Here is a 15,373-nt window from a genome sequence, read left to right as displayed (position 1 = left end):
CCCCAAGGGTTAACTGATCTGTGAAGAAAATGCCTTCTTCTGAGAATTGTTTTAGAAGAAGCTTTTTTGTTTTTAAAATTGTAAAGTAGGGATCCCTGGGTGGCGCAGTGGTTTGGCGCCTGCCTTTGGCCCAGGGCGTGATCCTGGAGACCCGGGATCGAATTCCACGTCGGGCTTCCGGTGCATGGAGCCTGCTTCTCCCTCTGACTGTGTCTCTGCCTCTCTCTTTCTCTCTCTCTCTCTCTCTCTCTCTGTGACTATCATAAATAAAAAAAAAATTAAAAAAAATAAAATTGTAAAGTGATGTCTGTCCTTAAAACCCTTACCTTCTCTTTTACATCAGTCCTTCTGGCCACCTTTCTCTTTAGCTCTGTGGGGTTGACCCAGTCAGAACCTTTCCTGTTCCTTCACCTGGTTCCCTGGGTCCAAGATCTGTTCACTTCCGTTCTGAAATGAGGTTGATTTAAAGGCGGCATCCTGATGCATGTAATGTGCAGCAGGTGTCTTCACAGCCTGGGAGCCCCTCCCCCAGTTTCCTTGCCTGCTTCTCCCATCATGCCAGAAGAACCTTCCCCAGATCAGGCTCAGAGAAGAGAAGCTGAGAGCCACCCCACAGGCCCACCAGAGAAGGTGCTAGACTCCTGGCTGTGGCCACAGGGCTCTGTGTGGAAGAGTCAAGGGGAGAGGTGTCTGCACGGTGGTGTGCCTTCTGAGTCTCCCCTTGTCCTTTTCCGTCCCATACACATGAGAGCATTTGAAGACAAAATCTCTCATTTCTGGCTTTCTGTATATTAGCCAAGTGCATTTTTATGGTGGGGTGGATTAGAAAGAGCATCTTTCTTACTTTACACAGTAATAAGAGAGACACTTAATATGTATTATGTGTCTGTTTCTGGTTGCATAAGTAATGCACCTTCATTGGAGGCAGTACAAGGAAGTTCACATGCATACTGCAAATCCACCTGCCCTCTGTCACTCCCGAGCTGTGCCAGGGTCATCTCCGATCTGCTTTGTTCTGACCTCACTGATATGTGGACGTCCTAAGTCACGCTGAGGAGCCAGACTGAGCATTTGCAGCTCCCAGTAGCCTTTTTATTAAACCCGGAGTTGTTTGCTGTGCCATTAAAATTTTATCAGAAGCACTCTTTTGGTGGGATAATACGTTTTTATTTAAATGTTTAATTGGTAGTCCATTATTTCAGAGCTCAAACAATGTAAAAAAAAAAGTGTTTAATAAAAAAAAAAACAACCCTTTTCCATATTCTCTGCCAATTGTCCAGGCCCTCTTTTCTAGATGTCTTAAAGTTCACTGCTGATGCTTCTTGAAGCAAAAGCAAAACCAACTTGATAGTCCTAATTCTCTACTTTTGCACCCCAGGTAGCGTATTAGACCTACCACCTGCACCCTGCTTATGCTCTCACTTGATCTGTCCTGGAGATCTTTTCATTATAGCACATGGAAAGCTATTTTGTTCTTCAAAAATGCATTTAAATTTTTTTTTTCTAAAACGGTTTATTCAAAAGATAAATACTTTTTTCATCTTAATAGAAATAGAGCAAATGAAAATTCAGCCCTTCTCTCCATTCCCACTTCTACTGTATAATCAATGAGAGCCCCTGTTAATTTCCTCATATATTTCTCCACAATTATTGTTGTGTTTGTACCCTCATGACTGTGCATATGTAACTCATTAAAAAAAAATCTGGTAGGATCCCTGGGTGGCGCAGCGGTTTAGCGCCTGCCTTTGGCCCAGGGCGTGATCCTGGAGACCCGGGATCGAGTCCCACGTCGGGCTCCCGGTGTGTGGAGCCTGCTTCTCCCTCTGCCTGTGTCTCTGCCTCTCTCTCTCTATGTGTGACTATCATAAATAATAATAAAAAAAATTTAAAAAAATCTGGTCATCTCATACAGACATGCCATAATCTCCTGAATCATTTTCTCTATAGTTGGACCTTTAGATTGTTTGAAAAATGTTTTTCAACTTGTCTAAGCAATTGAAAGAGGAATGATCTTTGATGTGAATTCTGGTCCAGGTCTTTGATGATTTCGTCTGGATAAGTCCTGAGAGTGAGCTATCTGGATCAAAGGATGTGGATGTTCTCAGGGATTGTGGGCCAGCCTCAGGCTTCCCTAATAGATTCTATCCTCTCTCCTCCCAGCCATCCATAGGAAAAATGATGCTCACACAATAGCAGGGCCACAATGACACCCCCGTCCCTCCCACCCTGGTTTTTTGAAACTGAGGATTTCTCAACTTGGGGGTAGGCAGGTTTCTCCTTGTTGGGTTTGAAGGAATCTCTCAATAGCAGCTTCTTAGCAAAACCTGATCCTGGAGCCCATTATAATTGCTTAGCTCCACACATCTGTCAAGCGCTCAGGTTGGGTGGTTCTCCCTCTGGGCTGCCATATGTGGGGTGAGAGCTTACCCCTTGGGGTGGCAGGACAGATTCTGTATTGGTATTAAGGCTAACATACTGCTTTCCTCAACAGTTGCCATATTATTAGCACAGTTCACAGGTATTGTGACCTTCCTACCTGCCAGGCACTGTTGGGCATACTCTGTGGGTCTTCAGAACCACCTTGGGAGTTACAAGACTGCCACACCTGTTTTACCTATGAGGACAGTATGGCACAGCAGAGGCACATGATTTGCTCATAGCTGCAGGGTCAGGAGCAGATGGAGCCAGAGTTGACCCTGAGCCATGTGGCCCCGGAGCACTGTCTCCAGAACCATGGAGTTACCTTCTGGCATCTCCGGCTCCCTGGAAAGACTTCAAGTCTTGCTTTCTTCCACCTCATAGCTGGTTTTCCGTGTATTTGCCAAGGGTTTGTGGCACAAGCGCCTTTGAAGTTGGGCAGCCCGCAATTTAGATCCAGTTCCTGCAAGTGTGGCCTTGGGCAAGGTCGCAGCCTCCCTGAGCCTGTTCCCTCATCCATGAAGGCCGAGGGGGCCTGGGGCGGACAGCAAGGGTTAGGAAGATTGATGACCACTGCAGGTAACACCAGAGCTCTGACAGGTGCAGAGCATGAAGTAAATGTTCTTCCCCTGACTGGCCCACACCCTCCCCTGTTGCCCTTGTTCCTCCCGGTTTCCATCGACATTCTGAAATTCTGGCCACTTGACATTCTCTGAGTGTGACCATAACGTCACCACTTACGGAGCATCTACTACTGCTGACCATTTTGGGATCCACTTTATGTAGTACGTGCCATCGTGCCAGGCAGCACAGTTTCTTTTACCCAGTCGTGTTCCCATGGGGCCCTTGTGAGTCAGAAGCAGCAGCTGTGTTCTGCCTTAAATTGCTCATGCATCACGAGGGGGGAAGGATAGAGCCGTTTGGGGGCAGACGTTGGCCTTTTGGGTTTATGTACTAGGTGTGTCTGTGTGTGTGATCTTCATCCCAGTAACAGTGAATATTTTTTCCACTGCTCATTTGATATGTCGCATCTCAGATCCTAATTAGGCCTTTATAGATCCAAAATTACATGATTTTACAGGCCTGCTATTATCTCAATAGGATTAACAGTCCTTTCTCCGTGAAGATAATGGAGATCCCTCATGGTGGCATGTTTTTATTACCATAACACTGTCTCTAACCATCCTTCCACAAAATCTCTTATTGTTTCCCAGTAACTGCTTTTTCACCTCATTCTGAACAGGAAATGTTCAGGGATCATTGAGCGGCAAAATTCTTGCGTGGTTATGCAAACTACAGTAACCAAGATGCATTTTCTTTCTTCCTTCCCCCTCTCCTGATGGCAGGTGCCTGGAGATTTGAGTCAAACATCCGAAGACCAGAGTTTGTCGGATTTTGAGATGTAAGTCCACAGCATCTGCTCACGAGGGGCCCTTTAGAAATAGGACTCTGTTGTGTGGTTTGTGTCCCAGAGGAGCACAGGGGAAAACGAAAATTAGGTGGAAATCTGCATGGGCTGATTTGGTTATCCTAGAGGTGAGAAGTTGTTCCCCTGCATCCCGAGTCTGGCCTTCATACATATTTTATTTCACTTGTTGGGTACTGGAAAACAATTAATTTTTTTCGGTTGACATTTAAGACTTGGAAGCTATCACATAAAGAAAGTAAATTTTGCTTTAAAAAGAAAAAATAAAGACTCAAATTCCCTACCAGGCCACAGAGCTTGAGTAGCAGCCGCCTCCCTCACACGGGGTGTGTGCTCTTCTGCTGACCATGGTCCCCACTTGCCCCCGGTGCCTGGCTCTGGCCTGCTTCTCTGCTTTCATTATCTGTGTGTCTCCTAGAGGAATTTGAGCTTGTAACTCCTGAGTTAGAGTTTCTGAGGCTGGGTCTCATTGGTTACTGGCTGTGGTTCTCTCTGGTGCCTCCGATGGTAAACCCCTGAAGACCTGAGATGGTCTTCAGACTTCTTGAGATCATGTTGCTTTGGGGTTTGGATGGGTAACCCCCTTGGGTTGGTGAAGGCAGCAGAGCGAGTGCCAAGTTAGGACCCAGCAGAGCCTCCCTGCTCTCATTCAGCTCTTCGGAGCAAGAAGGCCCAGCCTCCCTGAGGGAAGGTGTCAGCTGGGCAAAGCTCTCCTCTGGAGAGATAGGGCGGGACATCAGAAAGAGCACTTAGCAGGGCCAGGCTGACCCATCCTGAGTCCTGTCTACAAGACCTCCCCCTGCTATGACCTCGGGCAAGCCTCTAGAGGCTGGCCCGAGTTCCTTACTTACACCGTGAGGTTGTGATGCCAACCTCACAGGGCAGGCGTGGCAATGACAGGGAGGTTATGAAAAAGGCAGAGGGTTCAGGAGGCTGCTCGGTGCTTGAGTGGCTGTCAGGCTGGTAGCCTCACACCTCTGGCAGTGTGAGGTGAAGTCATGAAGGATGGAATTCAGGGGTGAGCTTGCCTCCCATGGGCCAGTGGCGGGGGGCGAGGTACAGGCTGAGGAGGATTCTGGGATGGCAGCCTAGTTGGGGGCAACAGGACAACCTGGCAGAGAGGTGAGAGCGTAGAGGTGGGGGGGTGTCTCAGACACATTCGTGAGGCAGAAGGCTGACTGTCACAGCACAGACTTACCAGGCACCTTCTGTGGGGGGGGGGGTGGCATGCCAGGTCCTTGACGGAGGGCATGAGTAAGGCACAGCCCCTGTCCTCAAGGAGCCGCTGCCTGGTCCAGCTCTATCATCTCTCTCCCGCAGACGTGCAGCCCCTCCCATGGGTTTGCGCATCTCCACTAAAGTCAGAGGGAAGTACCATTTTCCTCTCTGCAGATGGAACCCCAAAGCCCTCATGTAGTTTGCACAGAAGGTTTGCTGACCTCTGAATTTGTTCTCAGCCCTCCCCTGTCTCTTCCCTGCACACAGCCACCCTAGCCACCTCGACTCCTCTAAGTCACCTGGTCTTCCCTGCTCGGGATCATTCCTTCCAGACCGTTTCCTCTGTGCCAGGCACAGTTCTCCCTCACAGTGTCCCTTTGACAACACTGTGACATGGGTGTCATCCTCCATATGACCCAGTGAAGGCAGGATTCAGACCTAGGCAGTCTTCATCTGGGCTCTGTGTCCTTCATAGACATTAGTACCCCTGCCTGAAGCATCTTTCCCAGCCGCAGCCTACCCTCCCCAACTTGGCCAACTCCAAACACTGTTTCCTCCAGCCCCTGTGATGCCTCAGACTGAAGCAGCACCTCACCCCCCTCCCTGACCCCCACGAGCAGTTTTCACTGTCCTTAGATCCAGTATTCCTTGGTGGCACAAACAACAATGGTAACTAAATAGTTCCTATTCACAATTGTGAATGTGTATGTCCCTAACAACCGAGCCCCAAAACTTAGGATGTGAGAATTGGCAGAAATGAAGGAGAAATAAGTAGGTCTGCAGTAGTAGTTGGAAACTTTAATACCGCTCTTTCCATATTGGGTAGAACACCTAGGGAGAAGACCAGCAGGGAAGCAGAGACGCGAACAACACTGTAAACCAGTTCGATCCAACAGGTGTGCAGAGATCTCTCAGCAGAGTACACTTTCTTTGAAGTGTAGGGGCACATTCTCCAGGACAGACCATACATCAGGCCACAAGTCTCAGTAAACTTAAAAAGATGGAAATTACACACAGTATCTTCTTGGACCACAGTGGAATAACCGTTAAGGGATTTGTCTCTCTCTCACTCACTGAGGCCAGGAATCTCTGCTTGCCTCCTTGCTCTGTCTCCAGGACCTAAAGTAGTGACTGACACATAATAGGTTTTTTTTTTTTTTTTATGATTTACTTATTTATTTTAGAGAGAGCACAGCAGTTGAGGCAGAGGGAGAAGGAGAGAAAACCTCAAGCAGACTCTGCACTGAGCCCAGAGCCAGATGTAAGGCTCGATCCCATGATCCTGAGATCAGGACTTGAGCTGAAACTGAGAGTCAGATGCTTAATCAACTGTGCTACCCAGGTGCCCCGGTCATGCCAACAATTTTAACATTGTATGGAAAATGCTCTGAAAGGGAGAAGTGCCTAAGCCAGTCACAGGTGCCTGGTCCTTACCAATCAGGAAGGTTAATGAAAAGCAGAGTGTCAGGTACATTTCTGCATTGCACCCACTCCCTTGATAGAAATGAAAGGGGAGCACTTTAGGTGCTAGTACTATTTGGGGGACCTTTATAGGAGAAACGCCATTAGCTGTACAAACCAACTTGATGGCTCAGAATTGCAATTTTTACTTGGAGCTCTGAGGAAGTGATGAATTATTTTGCCCCATGAAAGAGGTCAGCACCTCATCTCAGAGCTTAGAAGAAATGCTGCTTCAGAAGAGAGCCATTTCTTTGTGAAACTAAACTGCTCTCCACCCGGAGATGAGGAGGCCACTGAGTCATGGAATCTTCCACCATTGTCTCAAGCTGTGTTCTAAGCACAGGAAGCTGGCACATGGTTATGAGCTGCTCTTAAGAGAAAAGGAGAGTTCAGGAGAAAGCGTTTAGCTCTGGAACAACTCTAAGTAGAGGCCAGGGCTGGAACCTCCCAGTCCTTCCAGAGTTGTGCAGTGCTGTTTTGATAACCACCAGGATTGATCTTTAGGTGACAGCGACAGTCAGCGTATCTGTCCAGCGTGTCTTGGATTCAGCCTGGTGGAGGGTGTGGTGGTGGGTGCGTGTACCCAGCGACTCACAGTTAGGTGAAAGTCATCCCCTAAGACAAAACTCACAGAACCAAGGTGACCCTTGAAGACTCCTTAAATACCCTGTGAGGATTAACTGGGACACTGTAGGTGAAAGCATGGAGTCCCATGCTCTAAGCACTCAGTAAATGATTTGCACTTGAATTTAAGTCTTGGTTTATTGGAGCCAAACACAGTGCTTCTGGAAAGTTGCAAGAGAGGTGTTTGTGTCTGACTTCCTGGTTTCCCCTTCCCCACCCTAAGCAGATGTTGCCTGCGTAGCCATGGATGTCCTGAGCCTCAGAAAGCCTCCTGAGCCTTTCTGTGGAGTCTGATCTTACAGCGGGGGCCGGGGTCTAGAGTGGGCACGGCAAGGAGGCAGCGTGGTGACTCTGGGTGCTCCAGGTACCCCATGGTCGTCAGCACATGTGATCCTCCATGGCAAGGGGGGGGGGCTTCAAATTATTATCCTGTTTTTCAGATGAGGAAACAGGTCGAGATAAATAATGAGTCATGGTGACTCCTTGTAAGAACTGAAGGGCAGCCCTTTCTCACAGCAAAGTACAGACTGTGTATGTAAATAACAAATACACATCTATTAGACCAAGTCCCGTAAGGATAATCCCAGAGGCTGGGTGACGGGCTTGCACTGGTCCTCTGGCTTACTCCTGTGCCTGCTGGATGTTGTCATAAAGTGCTTGTGTGTAATGCCTCTTAGAGAGGATGGTTTCCTCTCTTTCTCTTGGTAAATTGAAATGACTAATGTTGATCAATCCTCTTGCTCAGATCAAACCGGGCACTGATCAACGTGTGGATCCCGTCAGTGTTTCTCCGGGGCAAAGCAGCAAATGCCTTTCATGTCTATCAGGTGAGTCCCTGGTTTTAAATTGGATGTCCCTGCTCAGGCGGGACCGACAACTGTTTGTTGCCTTCTGGTCCTGCTGCCTCTTGGTGATGGAGCAGTGTACTTGGGGGCCACGGCCTCCCAGCACTGGGGTTCCAGCTGCCCCACCTCCTGAGGAGGTGCTCCTCCCTCATTCAGGCAGGAGAGACCAGGGTGGAGCTGCTTCGTGCCAGTCATGCCTCTTGGTGTGGCTACTGCAGGTCTCAGCTTGGACAGCTAGAGCCAAAATGGGATTTGTTGGCTTGTGCTGCAGCCACCAAGTCCAGGTGTTGGTGTGGCCTCAGGCATGGCCCAGATCTGCTCAGGTGTCCTTTTCAGGCTGGTGCTCTCTGTGGGTTGATGGGAGGCTCTCAGCCTGTCTGGGTTCTTTCAGCGTGTCTCCCCAGCCTGTCTTAGATCAGGAGCCCATTCCTGGCCCTCTGGGTGATGCATTTCTGATTGGCCAGGTTTGGATACGACCACTGCTGGTGCTGGGGTGTGTCCGGGAGAGGGGAGAGGAGTTCTCCAAACGGAAACCAGGCTACTCTTCTCAAGAGAAGCGATAGCAGTTACTTGACAAAACCAAAACTGTGGATGTTTCTTCTTCCTCCTTGGGAAGGGTCATTCCCTGGCTGGGGGTGGGGTGCTGAGGGCCGTGGGGCCTTTGTCTTCTTTGGAGGTGGTTTGTCTCCCACACCGGGGACCCCATTTTTCCATATTTTCTTTGATTTTCTGATGCTTCTTTGAGCCTGGCCTTCTTATCATCTTGTCATCTTTTTCTTGGCTTTGCTTACCTTGGATCCTGATCTCCAGCCATTGGTATTCCCCTGTCCTGGACCGCTTTGTTTTCAAGTTTGATTCTTAGCTGCTCCGTGGGTCAGTCATCTTACATCATGACAACTTTCATTAGGTTTTGTTCCTACTCCCTGTCGGCTCTGTGAAAAGCCTTGTTTTGCTGGCCACCACCACCCCCCTCTGCCTTTTGGGTAGGAAATGGGCCATTGAAGACATCTCAGCTCTTAAGATATTTTCCCAGAGACTGGGGTGGTGAATAGGAGCCTGGTCTCATTTAGTAAGCATTGGAGAGTCTGAGTATCCATGATGCTCCCTGCTTGGGCTTAAGAGAATCAGACATGATGGCTTTCTGTATCTCCCCTTTGTTCTCTTTCTCTTCTTAGGCCAAGCCAACAAAATCCCTCTTACTTGACTGTCCTTCGAGTTCTGCTTTGTGGTCATCAGAAGGCTGGGAGGTGTTGCCTGGCGGATGAAAAAAGTGAAGCAGACAGCTTTATTTTAGAGTGAAATTGAAATGTGCTATCACTTGAGAGGTTTCCTTGACCTTTGTTTCTGACTCTCTCCCCTGCCACCCCCTCCCCCAGCCAGGATGCGATATGCGATATTGTAGCATCTAGAAGTCAGTTATGGAATGAGACAGACACAGCCCATGTGCTGTTGCCTAGGAGATTGTTTCCACAGTGGTCATGGTGGCATCTGTGCCCCTCAGTCCCTGTCCTTCATGTCTTTGGAGCTTTCCTTGGTGCGGTCCAGTCAGCGCCCAGAGGAGGGGGCCTAGAGTCACCACATCAACTAGAGCAGCTTCGTCTCATGCTGTGGGCTCTCCAAAATCTTTCCTGGTGTTGCACCTCTGGAATGCAGCTCTTTCTCCTTTTAGCTAATAGCGCTTCTGGTTGGTCCCTCAAGAACGAAATCTAAGCATGTGTTTGGAAACGTTGGAGAAAGCTTTTGTTTTACAGTGTTCTTATCATGAATGACATCGGATAGAAGGTGACTCGTTTAAAATGCTGGTACCATTGGACATTATTTTTCTTAATTGAAAAAATACATTCTATATGTTTCCCCCAAAAGGTATGAAATAATTTCTAGGAAACTCCTATAAAGGAATGATAAAGGAGAAGTGAAAAGTGAAATATTGGGATCTGGGAAAACATAAACGAGGAGAACTGACATTAAGGGAACCGTGGAAATCACACCTACCTGTCGTGAGCTCCTGTATGACTGTTCTCATCGGTTTGTGAATTTCTTCTGGGCTTCCAGAAAATGGAAATGTGGCTCTTCTGGATAGTATCATGGCTAATGAGAAGGAAGTACATCAGTTCCTCAAAGGGAGCTCTAAGAGAAGTTTCCACATTGGGCTTTAGATTAAACAGTATTGAGGGATATAGTAGAAAATCCCCATTACATCCCAGAGACGCATTGCTGTCAGACTTCATCCGATCTCCCTCAAAGGAAGTCAAGGGAATAATCTCCAAATTGGAAATAGTTCATTTGAAGAGCCAAGAGGAGAGGTCCTACACATGTAGTTCCCTCCATAGATGTATGGGCTTTCCAATAAAACACCTACTAGCCACGTGTAGCCATTTGTATGTACATTAACTAAAATAGAAGAAAATTTAAAATTCAGTTCCTCAGCCCACTAGCCACGTTTCAAGTGCTTAACAGCCACAGGCAGCTAGTGACCATCGTGGGAGATGTCACTGCCCAAAGTTCTCTTGGTGGTGGTGAGCTAGAGCAGCATGTCAGGAGTATGGGAAAGCAGGCTAATTTTATGTGTGCCGAGTCAGGTTTTAGAAAGACCACGGCTGGTCATGAACCAACAAATCCTGCAGGGAGAAAGCCACTCATTCTTCAGCTCTCCCCTGGCTTGGGATTACCGGCGGGGAGCTAGTCCCTGTGTGTTACCCCTGTGTCACCTTCACCCTCAAATGTTTCTGTTCAGCAGAGACAGGAAGGCTCAGGACAAGCATCTTTGGCAGGAGCAGACTTGAGCTTGATCACACACGTTGTTTTGGTTTCATTGTTTATTTATACATTTGCCTTCTAGTTATGGCACAGGATCCTGTTTTCCACCCACCATGGTGATGCATTTTCCTTTTAAAATAAAGTTAAGAAAGTGAGCCTGATTTAAAAAAAAAAACAACATGAAATAAATGATCGCGCAAGCAACAGTAATTTGGGACAGCACAATGTGAGAAGTAATAATCTGGGAAATGCTGAGCTGAGGGAATGGACAGTGCATGATACCGCAAGGAACGGTGATCCTACAAGAAGCCACAGCGGCAGTAGCCTCTCACTGGTCTGTGTGCCTTCTGTAGCCCATTTGGTCCACATGGCCACTCTGGGAACACACTCTGCTTAGCCCCATTTTACCACAGAGAGAACAGAGACAGAAACATTCAGTGAATTTTTTTTTTGTTTTTTAAGCCCAGGTCGTATTTTCTTCCAGGGTACCAGTTTGCAGCAGTTCTGAGAGTGAATGTGGAGCTCTTCCCAAATCCAAGAGTGGGACAGGTGCCTTCATTCTGAAGGGAAGGGCCCAGTCTGCACAGGCCGCCACCTGCAACCCAAGGTTGATGGGCCAAAGGGCATGGCACAGACTCGTGACCCACCAAGCCCTCCAAATCCAAAAGTCAGGCTGAGGTGGTCTTGCTTTGGGTAATTGTCAGAGCAGGTGCTGGCTCGTGGTGGCTACTCTGACTGGAGATGGGTTTCAGGGGTGCTCCTTGAGAGCGTCTCCCTTGAGCAGTGGTGTCAGGGTCTGGAGAGCCTGCCCCGAGGTTTGGAAAACTGTGCTCCTAGATGCCAGAGGAACTCGGATAGCTCACCTGCTGCATGCAGTGCTTGGGCTCTCGCTATCTGTACTGTGGGAAGAGGTCCAGGATTCTGTGTCACTCAAGGGATCCTGGCAAGAGATGCCATCCCCACACAGGATTGAGTGCGGGTCTTAAAAAACAAAAAACAAAATAGTTTGTGCCTTCGAATGCTGTGTTTTCCACACTCAGCCCTCACATCTGAGATGGGGACCAGGTGCTCTGGCGCTTGCGGGACATGGCAACATTTGGACAGTTCTTAGAACACAAGTAAAATTGGTGTCCAGACCTTTCCCAACTTAAGGTTTTCATCCATGAATATTTCTGATGCTTCGGGCCTCTGTGCGTGCTTGGCTGCCAGCAGACACGGACCAAGGACAAGACGACTGAACAGCAACAGATAAAATGGGAAGCACTATTTTACTAACTGGTCTTGCTGAATGTTTCTCCCCTTTTCTGTGTATTAACACACCGTTGTGCTTGAGAACTCTGTGGTCTGTCACTTGTGCATGATAGTTACGTTTGTTGTTGATCATTTAGTTTCTGGTTTATACCTTTACAGTGGTTTGATCTTATTCCCCATACGCCCCCACTTCCAAGCATGATTGAGGTCCACCGTCTTTAATATCCTGATGTAGTATTTATAAAGGGACGTTAGACCTTCAAATAAACAAACAAACCCCCCAAAACCTATTTTTTTCTTAAGCAGCTATTCCAGCCCCTACACTGGTATGAAATAATATGTCAATACAGTTATTTTCTGAGCCCTCAAGTCCTTGCCTTTGAAAAGTTCTGTTAGTGTAAGTACAGCTGAAATCAGTCTTCTGTGGGGGATTAATTTCAGCCTTTGAACTTGGCCACCGGAAATACTGGCTCCTGTACAGTAGTCCATCTGCCCAGCCCAATTAATTAGGTCTCCTTTGTATTAAAACAAAACAAAACAAAACAAAAAAACGTTGCTTTGTTTCAGCAAGGCTCTTCCCTTCTCGAGTAAGTCCCCTTTCCTAGAGACCACAGCGTGTCCTCTTGGCTTAAAGACGGCCCCCCCCCAGGGGGAAACCGTGTCACCTGCGCAGCCACTCTGAAGGTTTTCTCCAGCGGAGCCTATTTTCACACGCGGTGCAGGGAGCCCACTGCTTGCCCCGTCAGTAATAGATCACGGGATCTGGGTGGGCTACGTGGGGCAGCAGGGGTGAGGAGGATGGCTGCAGGCTTCCCAACCTTGGCTCTCACCCCCGGTCCTGGGGGGCTTAGCCTGCGGGGCCTCCGCTTCTCGGTACGTGCAGCTCCGTCCTTTGGCCGCTCGGCATGGAGCTCTGCAGAGCGCGAGAGAGTCGGTGGGGAGAGGAGGCTGAAGCGGAAGCCGGACCCACAGCCACAGAGTCGTGGGTTCGGAGAGCCCCCGCCCTGGCAGCTACCGTGCTGGGACTGGGGAAACGGGGACGGGTTCGAAGGCGGACGGGCCTCCCCCCCGCACCCCCCCCCCCCGGTCCCTCCTGCCACAGCCGTTGTGCCGGGGCAGGCAGGAACGGCAGCTGGGCCCCGTGGCCCTGTGGTGCCTGGTGTCCTCCGAGCCACCGGTGGCATCTGTGCTGCCCGACGGGCGAAACCCTGGGATGCTGGCCTTGGTTCTTGCCATCTCTATCTTTGAGAACTTAGCATCCCGCCAAGTCCAGCACCTGAGCACCTCCTGAGGCTCACAGGACATTAACGTACAGCTGTTTCTGGGGTGCTCAGGGCTTGTGAGAGCCCGACACGAGTGAAAACAAAACAAAAAAACCAAACAGGCTATTTTCCTCCCTTTGGACAAACATGTCACTATTATTCTGTTACTGCATCTGTCTTCCCACGCAGGAGGAACTAATTCTTTCTTTCACAGTGTAATTCCTTTATTCACCCCAAAGGTGGTTATTGAGGGCCTACTATATGCCAGGCTTGTGGGCAGAACTGTACACTGAGGTTACCTCCTGCCTACAGTCTGGTGGGGACACAGATGCTGTCGAGTGAACGTAGCATCCTCTCATGGGAAGGGCTGGAGAAAGAGGTGCGGGCAGGAGGGATGGAAGGCCACTCACCTTGCAGAACAACAGATGAGATAAAGTGTTGGCGCAGTGCCTGAGCGTACTACCTTTAGTGACGTGTGAGCACTTGAGATAAGCTGGCTATTACACCTGGAAGCAAGCGTAAAAAGAACCCCTGTTTAACTGAATGTCTCTAGACATGCTCATATGTTCAAAAAAGCCTTTATTTATCCTCTCCTTGGTCGGGCTCCATGTCAGCTGCCTCAGGGGTCACACGCAGCAAGGTACCTTTGTCCTCAATGTTTCTGGGTCTACCGAGGAGGTGGGACCACTACTCAGGACCTGGAAATGGAAGGCAGGTTCTGTGCAAGACTCCTTGAGGCTTTGCAGAGGGTGAACTCTTCTACCTGGGGGTGGGGGAGGTACAGGTGGGCAGAGCTCAGAAGATAACAATCTAATACAGGAAATGTTTGAGGGGGACTCCACAAAGGCCTGAAGTATCTAATGCCCAGGCCCCAGTACATGAGAATTTGGCCAAGTGGGAACTGCCCAGTTGGGTGCTGGGTTTGGTCTTATTTTGAATTTAAATAACTTACTGAGTTGGACCAGTATATTATTCACCTGTGTCTCCACGGTGCCTGTTCATGACTCCCCAGCATCACCACCACCTCTGCCCTCCTTGGGGAGGTTTCCTGGAGTAGCATTACAGTTTGACACTACCTCTCTGTCAGGAGCCACGAGCATGGCTAGTGTGTAGTCTGGATGACCTAAACATACCTATGTTCTCGGTTTCTGTTGCTGCTGGAATTAAGTTGGGGCTAGACTCTGGGTGGGCCCCGCCCCTCCTTTCAGAGCCTTCTGTTTGCTGGTCCCTAGGCTTGTTCCCTCATGGGCATGTTTACGTGGGGAACCGTGTCTTGGTCAAGGGCGGTGGTGGAAGTTGAATCTGAGCAGTCCCAGAGACCTGGATGGTGCCACTGTCCTCAGGATGCAGCCATTGTCTCAGCCGGACCCAGCCTGATCCTCTCGTGATCCTGGTCACATCCAGGCCAAGGCTCCTCAATTTGGGACCGTTGGGAGACAAGCTGACCACCCTTCTTCTGACTAGGATACTAATTCCCATGATACACCTGCCCTCTTCTGGTTGTATGAGAGGGAAACCAGCCCAAACTGTACCAGAACTTGAGGGGTTCACTACCTGGGGTGCCTTAAATGGAACACAACCCAAGGAGGTGCTGAAAGCAAAGAACTTATATTACTTGTCACAAGTAAGGAGGCAGGGAGACACCTCTCAAAGCACTGCATCTCCTTGGGGTTAGTGCTAGAAGCTTTTATCTGGCACAGCAGAGGGCGGGGGCAGAGAGCTTGATACATGAGCCATCTATACGTTTTCTGTTACTTAGGCACTTTGCTTACATGTTACGGCCAGGCTGCAGTGGCAGGATGTCTGTAGGCACCTACGGGCTGATAGCTCCTCAGCTCAGCTGACCCCAGCAGGAGAGATCTCTGTTTCTCCCAAGGCTGGCAACAGTCCTGGAACTGATGCTCACTCTCATGGTCTGGGCCGTATCCCTATCGGCTGATTGCTACGTCCCAGTGGATGGCATGCTTTCAGGTTATATGCCTATTCCTGTACCTTCTGTTGGTAGAATTAGGGGTGTTTCATCCAAGGAAAATGAGGGTGCTCTTACCAGTAGAAGCGGAACTGGTGCCAACACATGTCCTCTGAAGCCTTCAGGCTGTGCACAGCCCACA

At 49.1% G+C, this 15,373-nt stretch overlaps 1 protein-coding gene across 2 annotated transcripts in view; it reads left to right on the top strand.

Annotated features, from left to right (window-relative positions):
- SNX29 (sorting nexin 29) overlaps positions 1-15,373 on the top strand; it is a 534,000-nt gene that overhangs the window by 370,392 nt on the left and 148,235 nt on the right. For both annotated transcript variants that reach the window (XM_072753833.1, XM_072753832.1), the window contains exons 17-18: positions 3,765-3,820; positions 7,893-7,974. In XM_072753833.1, the coding sequence (XP_072609934.1) occupies positions 3,765-3,820; positions 7,893-7,974 (138 nt within the window). The remainder of the gene's footprint in view (positions 1-3,764; positions 3,821-7,892; positions 7,975-15,373) is intronic.

Source organism: Vulpes vulpes, chromosome 3 (assembly GCF_048418805.1).
Source record: "Vulpes vulpes isolate BD-2025 chromosome 3, VulVul3, whole genome shotgun sequence".
Taxonomy (NCBI): domain Eukaryota; kingdom Metazoa; phylum Chordata; class Mammalia; order Carnivora; family Canidae; genus Vulpes; species Vulpes vulpes.
This window is presented reverse-complemented; position numbering and strand designations above follow the sequence as displayed.